The sequence below is a fragment of the Rhinatrema bivittatum genome, chromosome 3, assembly GCF_901001135.1.
Source record: "Rhinatrema bivittatum chromosome 3, aRhiBiv1.1, whole genome shotgun sequence".
Taxonomy (NCBI): Eukaryota; Metazoa; Chordata; class Amphibia; order Gymnophiona; family Rhinatrematidae; genus Rhinatrema; species Rhinatrema bivittatum.
The window spans coordinates 382,702,379-382,716,869 of NC_042617.1; the positions used below are offsets into that span (position 1 = coordinate 382,702,379).

At 38.5% G+C, this 14,491-nt stretch overlaps 1 protein-coding gene across 13 annotated transcripts in view; it reads right to left on the reverse strand.

Moving 5' to 3' along the window:
* Nucleotides 1-2,160: 2,160 nt before the first annotated feature.
* Nucleotides 2,161-14,491, reverse strand: part of SENP6 (SUMO specific peptidase 6) — a 448,534-nt gene continuing 436,203 nt past the window's right edge. For all 13 annotated transcript variants that reach the window (XM_029595592.1, XM_029595591.1, XM_029595594.1 and 10 more), the window contains one exon: nt 2,161-3,718. In XM_029595592.1, coding sequence (XP_029451452.1) covers nt 3,509-3,718 — 210 coding nt within the window. In that variant the 3' untranslated portion in view covers nt 2,161-3,508. The remainder of the gene's footprint in view (nt 3,719-14,491) is intronic.

Below are 14,491 nucleotides of genomic sequence, written 5' to 3' on the forward strand. Positions count from 1 at the left end.
TATTTTTCCTTGCTCCCTTCAAAATCCCCCCTCACGCCTTTTAAGTACAGTATCAGTCCAAAGCACTGGCTCTCCCTGAGCACATAGCCTATGTGGTAGTAGGTGCTTAATCCCTGTGGTGACTCCCACCTCCTTTCTGGTGGGTTGTCATTTCCATGAAACCCATGCAGGAGGCAGGGCCACTGCAGGGGCTATGATCACAATGGTTCAGTCCCTACATTCAAAAGGATGCCATAGACTGACTGAAGCAGGCACCAAGGATACCCTGCTACAATGGGAGAGAAGAGACATGAGGGGAGAGGTGTTTGGAGGAAGTAATGAGAGGTGGCCCAGCAGAGCACAAGTGGTCTAAGGAAGGGAGACAGTGGTGGAGGTTTGCAGGGCAGTTTTTCTTGCCCTATGCAGTCAACTAAACAGTTTAATAAGTCACACCAGCCATGTGCATGAGCTGGCAAGACCATTTAAGTCCATGCTTCAGAAGATCTATATAGTCTGGAAAACTCACTACATCTGGTTAGTCCCAAAGGAGGTACCACAAAGATACATTTTCTTCAGGTCCTGGGCTACTAGAATGCTGCACTTTGTGAAATGAATCATGAAGTAGTCAAGCTGATTTCAGCAACCATTGGTGTTCAATAATATACAAATGTTTTACAAAGAGAAATCTATTAGTACAATTTGTAATTTTTATCTTCAGTTTAGTGAATTATCTTTTTTAATTGTGCTTTCTTCGTGTTCCATTTAGAAGACCAATTTTCCAAATGAAAGGAAATCAGAGTCATTTCCTCAATTTGGATTAACTGCTTTAAGTATAGCAACAGTTGCTGTTGGTTTGCTTCTTGTTAGACTGTTGTCTTCTGTTCTTCTGCAGAACTCCTTCTCTCATACCCTTCAGTAATGTTGAAACCATCTATATGCAGTAGTCTAAGAAGCATGAGAAAAATACCCAAGAGTAAAAAGAAATTCTTAAATGTCAGTTGCTTCTGCAACTATCCAACAAATGCTCCCCAGAGATGCATACATTTTTCATGTCAAGTAATCTAAAACTTTTGTACAAGAATTGTTAACTGTTATTCTATCCTACCATGAAAACCAATATAACAGGTATATCTAATTAGTCACTTGATAGCTTCTGCAGTATACTGAGTCATGGTACTTCCAAAGAACAAGCTTTACAAATATAGAACCTTATGACTAAGCTTAACTCAGAATACACATCCTTTAACTTTAAAAATCTTCACACTTTTCTTCAATTTGAAAGGAGGATCATTATGCTAACCAAGGATTTCTTCCAGTGTTTTGCCTGCAGCAAAAGTTTGAGAATAGTGTCATAAAAAGGTTTCCTAACTTTTTTTCAGACACTCAGCAATTTAAAATAAAGATAGTAATATGAGCTTATCTAGCTTTCCTTCAGAAATGGCTTGATAAGATTGGTAGAACAATTGAATAGCCTTCTTCAAAAACCTGTCCCACAATTAAATATGTACAATACCTGATTCACTGTAAGACTACTGCTTTCTTTCATTGATATTCTGCTGATTATGTATTTTTGTGTTTCATAAAATAACATTTATCTGAAAGGCTACTGCTACTACAGAATTTAAAAGCTTAAAATTCTATATATAATTATATTAGGAAAACCCATCTATTAAACTTTTTCTCTTTCAGTTTAAAATCTGGAGCTTACTCTAGGCTATTCATGAATAAATAAAAACTATACTAAATTTCTTTAAATACCCATAAAGTGTAGGCTGTGAAATTATGAAAGGATTAGATATTGGATGAAACAAAGTGGCATAATAAGATCTATGTAACCTCTGCTGTCTTGCTCCTGATGTTAATATCTTTAGCATTTTTTAGATTTATCTTTTTAATATTTAAGGACATGTGCAAGACCATGCCTTTGGGTTATATAAAAAAAATAATATATATATATTTTTTTTTACTGGAAAACAAATTGCACAGTGAAATTACATCAACAAAAAGCCTGATCAAACCTTCATTATAAATTCCTGAAAACCACTATCAATATTGAAAGGAGAACTGCATATATATATATATATATATATATATATATATATATATATACATACTTGTGTTTAGTTACATATGTTGACTATATTTGGGTCTATTATATATCTTAACACTGAAGGTGCATCAAAGATTTCATGTTTTTATTGTAAATGCTGCCAGAATGCAAATTCAATTTCAAAGATATTTTGAAATGACATAATTTAAGGATTATAAAACTGTCTATATCACTGGAATTGTTTTAGTTCTACTTCAATTGAAATTTATATTCAAAGATCATCAAAATAATTGGTGTTTGATATGAGCCATTTGAGAGACAAATGTTAATGTTCAGTTATGCTCATAACTATACTCCTGATTTAGCAAGGAGTTTAGCACACAAATAAGTGCTTTTCCATGCAAATTCCATGGTTAACCAAGGATATTATTCCCCAAAATAGAGACATGTGTAAGTTTAACTCATGTTTTCTTCATGCTGAAATTTAAGTCCAGGTCAGACATTTCTGAGGCTAGTGTAAGGCTATGGGGCTGAACCAGGAGTTCGTGGTGCAGAATGTGGGTGCAGAAAACACCAGTTAGCGTACTTTAACTCTCAATGAATTAGCATACCATGAGCTTAATGCATTGAGAGTTAAATAAATATTCAGGAAAGACTACTAAAAATGTATGTAGCATTATGCAGACACAATTGACTAAAGGCTTGACTGCGGATCAATGCGAATTGTTCCTGTATCTTTTTCTGAAAACTTGCTACAGTGTAAGCTGTCTGAGGAAGTCTGTTCATTTCTATATCATGCATACCTGACAATCACTGTTTTAGGAAGGGTCAAGGATTATTACTGGAGCCAGAACCATAAAAGAAACAAATGAACAATCAAAGCTCCAACAGTATATTCTGGAACCGAACTGGCAAGCTATCATCTTTAGCTGTTTTATTTGGCTTGCAACTTAATGGACCCCTTTGATGTCCTAACTCACTGTAAAATTCAGACTATGACTTTCAAAGAGCATTCTTATAGAAAACAGGTGGCAATAATTAAACAAATACTGGTGTTTTCCTATCTGCTCATTCCTCTCTAGGTAACTCACAAAATTCAACAGGCAATGACAAAAGACACTGCACAACACTTAACATAAGAATACAACTTAAAATGTAATCCTATAAATATTTAATTGTTTTATGCTCAGAATTTGCTATTTTAAGTTCTATTAACAGAAATACAAAACAAAAAGCTTCCTAACAAGTGAAAAAAATAATTACAAATGCAGAAAAAAATTGGCCTCATTAACATATGTACAGACTTGTTTACTTAGTACACATCATCTATTTGGGAATCAATTTTATGACACACATTTTATATACGCATTATCATTCCCAGTCTTTTGAACAGCTAACATTTCAGCTCTTTGGCTTCCTCAACCAAGATGATGTACAATTCAGTTTGAAATCACAGAGCTAAGACGCAGAACAAAATATTCATTCTGAGTTGCTGCTGATAAATTCCTCTGTTCCATCAGGTAAAGATGATTCAATTGTGTTGAAGTCCTTCTGTCCTTTCTTTTCTTTTTTTTGATCTTCCTGTAGATTACGGATTAGATTTCGGATTTCTTCGCGTTTAGTTTTCATTCTTTGCTGAGGAAACCAGTTTGTCAAATTCATAGGAAGTTCAAAACTCTGAATGGGATTCTACAAAAGAGAGAATTAAAACATTTCCACTACTTAAAAATCAGCTCTGCATGTACTACATAATGCTCTTACCTTCCTACCATCCACTACAATGGACACTTTTTAAATTTTAATCAGAGAGCTACATAAAACAAGTCAAGATGACAAAATTTTAGTTTGGGAACCACGTCTTATATAGATGTTTTCTCATGCAGTTACCCTGGAACAAGTCAATGGCTATCTTATAATTAGTGACAAATCGAAATGGTCCCTGGTCACTAATTACAGGTGAGGTCTACTTCTTTTGGCAAAATTGTCTATTTTAGTACTAAATGTGTAAACTATTAACCATTTAACTGATTAAAAGATAAGCAAAGTCTTAACATTTGATCATTTAAGTGTTAATATTTGCCAATGTGATCTGGGGACCTGTACAAGTTGTCTCGTAGCTATCTTCCAGATTTCTCTTTCCCAGAGTATTACACAGCTCCGCACACTGGGGCTGGCCGGCCACTACTGGCTACCTGGGGAGCATGGCAACTCTTTTGGGTATAGATTGTTTAAACAGTAAATCATTTAAAGTTCAGTAGCTTAAATGGTTAGCATTTTAATCAATATCTACATCCTTATCTTACACATACAATGCTCACACTGGAATATCTGCTAAGAACTTTAAAAATTATAATAGTAGAAGCTGTTTGAAACTTCACAGGTCAAATGACAGCTGAAAGATTAAAATAACATTAAAATAGGCTGTGACCTGTTACCCCATGTTTGGGACTACCTTAACTCCCAGGATATCAATGCAGACTTGGGGATCCATTCCCTCCACAAGTGATATGACTCCAAGCCAGCACTGCTAGTATTTAGGGAGTACCATGCTGGGGGGGGGGTGTCCTCCAATAGTAGGCCTGTGCCCAAGGATACACACCAAAGAACGTGCCCTATCAAAGGATACCAATGACGCATTAGAATTAGGGCATCCCGACAGTGAGGTTCCAATAATAAGAAAAGTAGTCCAAGTGCCTGTAATTAAAAATTCACCTCAGCTAAAAAATTCTAACTTATCCCTATCAATTAAAAAGCAGAATGAAAATACGAACAAAAAACAAACTTTGAAATGTTTGTATGCTAATACCAGAAGTCTAAGAAGTAAGATGGGAGAATTAGAATGTATAGCAGTGAATGATGACAGACTTAATTGGCATCTCAGACATGGTGGAAGGAGGATAACCAATGGGACAGTGCTATACCGGGGTACAAATTTTATCGCAATGACAGAGAGGAGCACTCGGGAGGAGGTGTGGCACTTTATGTCCGGGATGGCATAGAGTCCGGGATGGAATAGATAAACATCCTGCATGAGACTAAATGCAAAATTGAATCTTTATGGGTAGAAATCCCTTGTGTGTCGGGGAAGACTATAGTGATAGTATACTACCGTCCACCTGGTCAAGATGGTGAGATGGACAGTGAAATGCTAAGAGAAATTAGGGAAGCTAACCAAATTGGTAGTGTGGTAAATAATGGGAAACTTCAATTACCAAACACACAAATTCTCTTAATGAAAAATCCCACGATTAAAATGAGCTATATAGAAACACGTGGTATTGAGAAATTAAACAATCACAACGCTATGAAATTTTATCTTATATGTTTAAGGACCATCATACCACCCACAGTGCTCACAAGTCAGACTTGCATCTCATGCACCTTCACGGGGTCACATTTAATCAATTGGTCCAGATGGAAGGCATCAAAGTTCAATTTTGTGTACTTTTTATGAATTTTTTGCTATATATATTAAAAAAGGCAACTTCCCTTGTTTCTGAGTTATCGGGGTTACTTATCCCGTAGCTGTCGGGGAAACTTGTCCGACGCGCGCGTTTCGCCACATAAGCTGCTTCAGAGACATCCGTATTCAAACTCTCCTGATCCAGCACATCCCCATATCTTTAGTGGGGGTACAAACAAAAGAATTTCATACAAGGTGCCGAAGGTCCATCGATTTTTCGAACGCCGCCAACTGCTAGAATTAACTGGGCAGGGAGATGGTGTCGGCGTTCGAAAAATCGATGGACCTTCGGCACCTTGTATGAAATTCTTTTGTTTGTACCCCCGCTAAAGATATGGGGATGTGCTGGATCAGGAGAGTTTGAATACGGATGTCTCTGAAGCAGCTTATGTGGCGAAACGCGCGCGTCGGACAAGTTTCCCCAACAGCTACGGGATAAGTAACCCCGATAACTCAGAAACAAGGGAAGTTGCCTTTTTTAATATATATAGCAAAAAATTCATAAAAAGTACACAAAATTGAACTTTGATGCCTTCCATCTGGACCAATTGATTAAATGTGACCCCGTGAAGGTGCATGAGATGCAAGTCTGACTTGTGAGCACTGTGGGTGGTATGATGGTCCTTATACATATAAGATAAAATTTCATAGCGTTGTGATTGTTTAATTTCTCAATACCACGTGTTTCTATATAAACTTCAATTACCCCAATATTGACTGGATAAATGTATCATCGGGACACGCTAGAGAGATAACGTTCCTGGATGGAATAAATGACAGCTTTATGGAGCAATTGGTTCATGAATCGAAAGAGGGAGCAATTTTAGAACTAATTCTCAGTGGAGCACAGGATTTGGTGAGAGAGGTAACTGTGGTGGGGCTGCTTGGCAATAGTGATCATAATATGATCAAATTTGAATTAATGACAGGGAGAGGAACAGTATGCAAATTCACGGCTCTCGTGCTAAACTTTCAAAAGGGAAACTTTGATAAAATGAGAAAAATTGTCAGAAAAAAACAAAGGAGCAGCTACAAAAGCAAAAAGTGTGCAAGAGGCGTGGTCACTGTTAAAAAAATACCATTCTAGAAGCACAATCCAGATGTATTCCACACATTAAGAAAGGTGGAAGGAAGGCAAAATGATTACTGGCATGGTTAAAAGGGGAGGTCAAAGAAGCTATTTTAGCCAAAAGATCTTCATTCAAAAATTGGAAGAAGGATCCAACAGAAGAAAATAGGATAATGCATAAACATTGGCAAGTTAAATGTAAGACATTGATAAGACAGGCTAAGAGAGAATTTGAAAAGAAGTTGGCTGTAGAGGCAAAAACTCACAGTAAAAAAGGTTTTTAAATATATACAAAGCAGAAAGCCTGTGAGGGAGTCAGTTGACCGTTAGATGATCGAGGGGTTAAAGGGGCACTTAGAGAAGATAAGGCCATCGCGGAAAGATTAAATGATTTCTTTGCTTCGGTGTTTACTGAAGAGGATGTTGGTGAGGTACCCGTACTGGAGAAGGTTTTCATTGGTAATGATTCAGATGGACTGAATCAAATCACAGTGAACCTAGAACCTCATTGCCAAACTGAAGAGTAGTAAATCACCTGGACCGGATGGTAAACACCCCAGAGTTCTGAAGGAACTAAAAAATGGAATTTCAGACCTATTAGTAAACATTTGTAACCTATCATTAAAATCATCCATTGTACCTGAAGACTGGAGGATAATGTAACCCCAATATTTAAAAAGGGCTCCAGGGGCGATCCGGGAAACTACAGACCGGTTAGCCTGACTTCAGTGCCAGGAAAAATAGTGCAAAGTGTTCTAAACATCAAAATCACAGAACATATAGAAAGACATGTTTAATGGAACAAAGTCAGCAAGGCTTTACCCAAGGCAAGTCTTGCCTCACAAATCTGCTTCACTTTTTTGAAGGAGTTAATAAACATGTGGATAAAAGTGAATCAGTAGATGTAGTGTACATGGATTTTCAGAAGGCGTTTGACAAAGTTCCTCATGAGAGGCTTCTAGGAAAAGTAAAATGTCATGGGATAGGTGGTGATGTCCTTTCGTAGATTACAAACTGGCTAAAAGACAGGAAACAGAGAGTAGGATTAAATGGACAATTTTCTCAGTGGAAGGGAGTGGGCAGTGGAGTGCATCAGGGATCTGTATTGGGACCCTTATTTTTCAATATATTTATAAATGATCTGGAAAGAAATATGACGAGTGAGATAATCAAATTTGCAGATGATACAAAATTGTTCAGAGTAGTTAAATCACAAGCAGATTGTGATAAATTGCAGGAAGACCTTGTGAGATTGGAAAATTGGGCATCAAAAAGGCAGATGAAATTTAATGTGGATAAGTTCGAGGTGATGCATATATGGAAAAATAACCCATGCTATAGTTACACAATGTTAGGTTCCATATTAGGTGCTACAACCCAAGAAAGAGATCTAGGTGTCATAGTGAATAACACATTGAAATCATCGGTTCAGTGTGCTGCGGCAGTCAAAAAAGCAAACAGAATGTTGGGAATTATTAGAAAGGGAATGGTGAATAAAACGGAAAATGTCATAATGCCTCTGTATCGCTCCATGGTGAGACCGCACCTTGAATACTGTGTACAATTCTGGTCGCCGCATCTAAAAAAAGATATAATTGCGATGGAGAAGGTACATTCCCCCCTTACCAAAATGATAAGGGGAATGGAACAGCTACCCTATGAGGAAAGACTAAAGAGGCTAGGACTTTTCAGCTTGGAGAAGAGATGGCTGAGGGGGGATATGATAGAGGTGTTTAAAATCATGAGAGGTCTAGAACGGGTAGATGTGAATCTGTTATTTACTCTTTCAGAAAATAGAAAGACTAGGGGGCACTCCATGAAGTTAGCATGTGGCACATTTAAAACTAATCGGAGAAAGCTCTTTTTCACTCAACACACAATTAAACTCTGGAATTTGTTGTCAGAGGATGTGGTTAGTGCAGTTAGTATAGCTGTGTTTAAAAAAGGATTGGATAAGTTCTTGGTGAAGTCCATTACCTGCTATTAAGTTGACTTGGAAAATAGCCACTGCTATTACTAGCAACGGTAACATGGAATAGACTTAGTTTTTGGGTACTTGCCAGATTCTTATGGCCTGGATTGGCTACTGTTGGAAACAGGATGTTGGGCTTGATGGACCCTTGGTCTGACCCAGTATGGCATGTTCTTATGTTCTTAACTGGGTTTTTTTTTTTTTTTTATAATTTCACTCTCAACGTTCAGGATAGTAAGTATGGTATCATAACAAATTTGCAGATGACATAATAATTCAGGGCTGTTAGATCATGATCAGATTGTGAGAAATTGCAAGAGGTCCTTACAAAACTGGGGAATTGGGTGTCTACGTGGCAGATGAATTTTAAATATAGATAAGTGCAAAACAATGCATCATATGAAGTATAATTCAAATTATACGTACATGATGTTTTCCATATTTGGAATCACCATCTAGGAACAGGATCTTGAAGTCATTGTGGACAATACTTTGAAATTCTCAGCCCCATGCATAGTGGCAGTCAAAAAAGCAAATAGAGGGTTAGGTATTAGGAAAGTAATGGAAAATAAACAGAGAATGTCATAATGCCTCTATATTGATCCATGGAGTGACCATGCCTTGAAATTGTGTGCAGTTCTGGACACCCCATCTTTAAAAAAGATACAGTGGAAGGGCGACCAAAATGATAAAGGGAATGGACTGGCTCCTCTATGAAGAAAGGCTAAATAGGTTAGGGCTGCTCATTACCTCTTTCACGAAGTCATGTATTCCACTAAGGATTAGGTCTAAAACAGCCCCCGCCATTGTGAGTTCTTCTAGTAGCTACTACATGAAGCAGTCATTTATTTCATCTACAAATTTTATCTCCTTAGCATGTCCTGATGTGTCATTTACCCCAGTCAATAGTGGGGTACTTGAAATCACCCATTATTACTGTGTTATTTTTGTTAGCTTCCCTAATTTCAGACAAAATGCTAACAGAAATTAGCGGAGCTAACAAAAATAGCAACACAGAAATAATGTGTCTGTTCATTCTGGCCAGGTGGATGGTAGTACACCCTCATTGTTATTCTATTCCCTTCTCACATGGAATTTCTATCAAAGATTCTACAGTACATTTTGTTTCTTATATAACTCTTATCCTGTTTGACTATGTCCTCTTTAACATATAGTGCCACCCCTCTACCAATTTGATCCATCCTATCATTGCGATATAATTTGTATCCTGGTATCGCAGTGTCCCATTGGTTAACCTTCCACCACATCTCGAAGATGCCAATTATATCTACCTTTTCATTCAGTGCTATGCATTCTAACTCTCCCATCTTATTTTTTAAACTTCTAGCATTTGTGTACAGATATTTTAGCACTGGGATGCCCTAATATCCCTGTTTTATTAGTATCCTTCAAAGATACATATTTCCAAACCATGCACTTCTGAGTAACTGTCAGTTTTTCCCCATCATTGAGTTTAAAAAGGAGAGAACAGAATTAAAGACTAGTGCCAGCAGTCTGGTTCCACTCTGGTTAAGGTGAAACCCATCCCGCTGGAGTAGGCTTCCCCTTCCCCAGATTGTTCCCCAGTTCCTAACAAATCCTCTTCCCTGCACCATTGTCTCATCCACACATTGAGACTCTGGATCTCAGTCTGCCTCTGGGCCAATTTCTGAGAATGCAACCCTGGATTTTAGTTTCTTAGCATCTTTTAGACTGAGACAGCATAATCAGTCTCCTTTTTGAACAAAAGGGTATTAAGGTCCCAAGGGAAACCATCTTGAACTTCTTTTCATGAATTTGTTGAAAACACTGAAATCTAGGATGGAATGGAGTCCCTCTGTTGGAAACAGGAAATACTTGGAATAAAAAGCCCTGCCCTCTCTGCCTTGGTAGAACAGGCCCATCTGTTCTGCCCATTAAAAGGGCAAAGAGTTCCTTAAGAAGCAGCTCCTGATGCAATGAATGACTCCAACTGGGATCCAGGGAATGATTTGGCAGGAAATCCAACAGATTTAATCTTTATCCTTTTCTGATGATATTGAAGACCACACGTTTGAGGTTACACTGGACCACCAGTTTACAGAAAACCATAGCCTCCCCCAACTGGAAGATCCTCTGGCATGAGTACCAGGATCCTGGCTATGTTCTCTGTAATCCAATCAAAACCCCATCCCAGATGTTGACTGGGTTGCTGTCTGTGTCTTAGGTGCCCTCTGTTGCCTAATACAGACACATGGGAGTCTACTGTATGCAAGACCAAGGGGGTGGAGGTGGAAGAAGGTCCTCCTCTGCCCTGGCATCAGATACCTCCTGGACAAGGAGGCCAGGTTTTGAGTGCCAGTGGAAAGCTGCTGGATTGTTGAAAAGTCATCTCTGATCTATACAACCAAATCTTTCACTTTATCTCTAAAGACATTCTCTCCTGTGCACAGCACATTGTCAAGTCTTTCCTGCACTTGAGCTATACAGTCTGCTAGCCAGTTAGACAATGTGTGTTTGGGCAACAGTTATTCTCAATCTATTAGGATCGCTGAAAAGCCTGATGTGGTTGATGTCTGTTTAGATAACAGGCCAAGGCCCTTTTTGCAGTCCAATGAATAAAGGGCCTTCTTCCCAGAGCCACTACATCTGATAACAGAAAAAGTTTCAAATGAGAACTGAAAACATGGCTCTTTATATTAGATTATAGGCTTTTCTAAAGGCCAATAAACTGACAATGCCACTACCAAATATTTAAAAATATTAGTCAATTTAGTAAAAAGAATTGAATGATATAAAAATGTAAAAGATGATATTATGACTATGGCACATAGGATAAAGAAATGAAAAAGCACCTTAATTAACGCATACCTGATGATCTTTTGTTGACCTAGAATTAGTATTTAGAATTGTAAGAAACTAGATAATGCATGAAGATGACCTCGGCTATGTATTAACTGTTTATATTAACCCAGAATATGAATGCTGACTTAAAATGAGAATGTTGACAGAGAAACCTAATGACGATGGTATATAAAACTAATAAGTAAAATAAATAAATAATCTGGGCAACAATTTCTCTCGTCTTGTCCCTAAAGAGATTATCGCCTGAACATGGGATTTTCTCAGGCAGATTGCTAGCTCTCAACCAGGCCATCCAGTGTACTCCAATTTTACTACAGAAGATCTTCTAGCGATATTCGAATGATTCATACAATGACCAGAGGAAATAATGCTCACATTCTTCTACATCCAGAAGGGCCTACTGATATCCAACCTGCTCCTTATTGAGAGATTTTACAAGAGGCTTCAGTTTATGGATGAGGTTGTGCAAGTATTAAACCATGTATATTTGGTGGGCTGAAATGCAGGCTTTTAGAATCAAGCTCTAGAAGACCCTCTTTTCCTAGCAGCCTAGGGTCCGATCCGGAAGTGTTGGAAAAACATTCTGGTCTTTTTAGCCCATTATGGATTAGGATCACTGCAGACTCAGAAGGCATTTCCAGAATCCAAAATATCTCAAAGACCTCTACACAGGGATCTTTGCCCTTATGGACTTTAACTTTGATCAACTAACCAAACTTATCCAGGAATTTGGAATATTAGAGGTCTTCTGGTGGAGGAGAAAGCTCCAGTAGGTCAGTTAAGGGTCTGAGAGGATTCCCATAGACCCTTCTTCTGAACCGAGAAGTAGTAGACTCTAGCCCATGAGCCCGATGCAGACTACGGCAATTGGGGCGGGGTCCTTGGTCATTTTAGAGGAGAATACTCCTAAGGCAAACTAGAAGGCGTACCTTTTCGGTTGCTGGCCCCATTTCTCTGGAATTCCATTCCTGACTCCCTTAGGCAACTAACAAACCTCAAGGAGTTTAAGAAAAGCTTAAAACGTATTTATGCTCCATCGCATTTAAACAGACAGTAAGGGGCTGATTCTAACTAGTCTACATCCTGTGGCATGATATATTTTTTTTTATTATGTTTTTGTTATGATATATTAACTTTTATGATTTGTCTATTTATCTTTGCTGTTGTTTTATGTATTTATTATGAATGTATTTCTAGTAAACCGCTTCGAACTAACTCCATTGTAGAAGCAGTATATAAAAGATTTTCAAATAAATACAAATAAATAAAATAAAACAGATGGAAGTGTCTCATGCAGACAGGGATGGTATGCCCGATGAGAGCTAGTTCCCATCATTGAGACCTCTGATGGGAGCTCCTGAAGTGAGAGGGACTCTGGCTTGTGGGAACAGATCCCACATTCTGGACAGAAGAGGTTGAAGGGTGCCTTCCTTGTCACTGGCAACCAATAAGGTAAAGAAAGTCTTTTACAAATTAAGCCACCTGGTCAATGAACTGTTTTATCCTTTGACCTGAAGTAGCGGGGAGACATCCTCTTTTGAAACCAGAATGGGGTCCTCATCTTGAGAAGCAGATACTGGACTCCTGGAAGAGAATTCCTTCTGGGTTAACTGCACTGGTGGTGGCACAGAGACCAAAGGCACAATGGAGCATAGCCAATCGGGAATTTCCAAACAAAATCCATGGTTAGCTGGAAAGGAAAGAGCTCAGACAATCTAAGATCCAAAGATAGGGCTGCCGACATGGATGAAGGTAACAGCAAGAAGTCTCTTTCTAATACCTCCAATGCCTGTTCTTGCATTGAGTGTCAACAGCATCGAATGTTGTTGCTGCATCGATACTTCAACACCAACTTCTGTTTAGATGGCTCAGACTGCACTACTGACACTAATGAATGATGCTTCTTTTTCTCCTATGCCAATGAGCCTTGCGAAGAAGTGGAATTGGCCTCTTGGTGCACCGAGGAGCTTGCTGGTCCTGCGCTCAATGCTTCCAGAGCCTGAGGCTGCAGTTGGGGGAGCTTTGCTAAAGGAGCTCCGTCCCTCGGCTTGGCCATCTCCATTGGCTTCAAGAACTGTTTCTGGGGCCACAAGATGTCCATCACCAGTGGCCATATCCTTTATGAATGTGGTCCTGACCACAATTTAGATAATTGCTGTTAATGTGGCTGGATGTCACAGAGATCCCAGAGGAACAGGACATGGAAGATGGAGGAACTTTGCAGGTCAGTGAAAAAAAAAGCTGTTCCCTTACCTGGAGCAGGGCCTCTTCGCACTCCCTCCGAGCTGAGTCAGAAGGCTTCAAAACAGAGGATGTGGCAAACACTGCAGAATCTTGATCACGAATGAAAATTGCAATCTAATCCAATCTGTTTTTCACATCCTCTGTTTTGAAACCTGTAAACTCTTAAACCACTCCTTATTTGTTTCAAGTCTGGACTACTTTAACAGTCTTTTGGACTAATATTCCTCTACTACTCAACAGCTTCAATGACGTCACACCTCAACAGCTCTTGTCACTCCCTTGTCTCTCTTTACTAGTTGCCTGTGAAATACTGTTCCCAATTCAGAATCTTAGTCTAAAATTTCAAGTATATTCATAGATCAGCACCCTCATTTTTTGCTATTGCCTGAATTACCTTTTATGTTTTCATAAAACTAGATCTTGCTCAAAACAAGTCTTATTACAGTTTAATGCCTACTCTCTCTTGCCTCAAATTTTTAGAATAATTTCTTTCCTTTAAGTCTAAAATTTTCTATTACTGCCCATCCAATACTGACATATAAAGCCTATTTCTTCTTTTCTTAGTACCCTTAGTCAGTGTCCACATTTACCAGTATTCAAATTGTTTCTTTAAGCTGCTGTTTGTAAATTGTTAAAAAAGCACACAAAAGTGCCATATGAACCCATAAATATTAAAATTAGCATTTTCTATCAGTCTCCAGTAACAAACATTTGTATATAAAAAACAACATAGGAATGACAGGAGAAAAGGACCAAAATGGTCCATCCAGTCTGCCCAACAAGCTTCTTATGGTAGCATCTGCAGGTTACCCCCATCAGCGCTGCTTGACATGCTTTGCTTATGGACTTGGCCGTAGAAGCGAAGTCCTG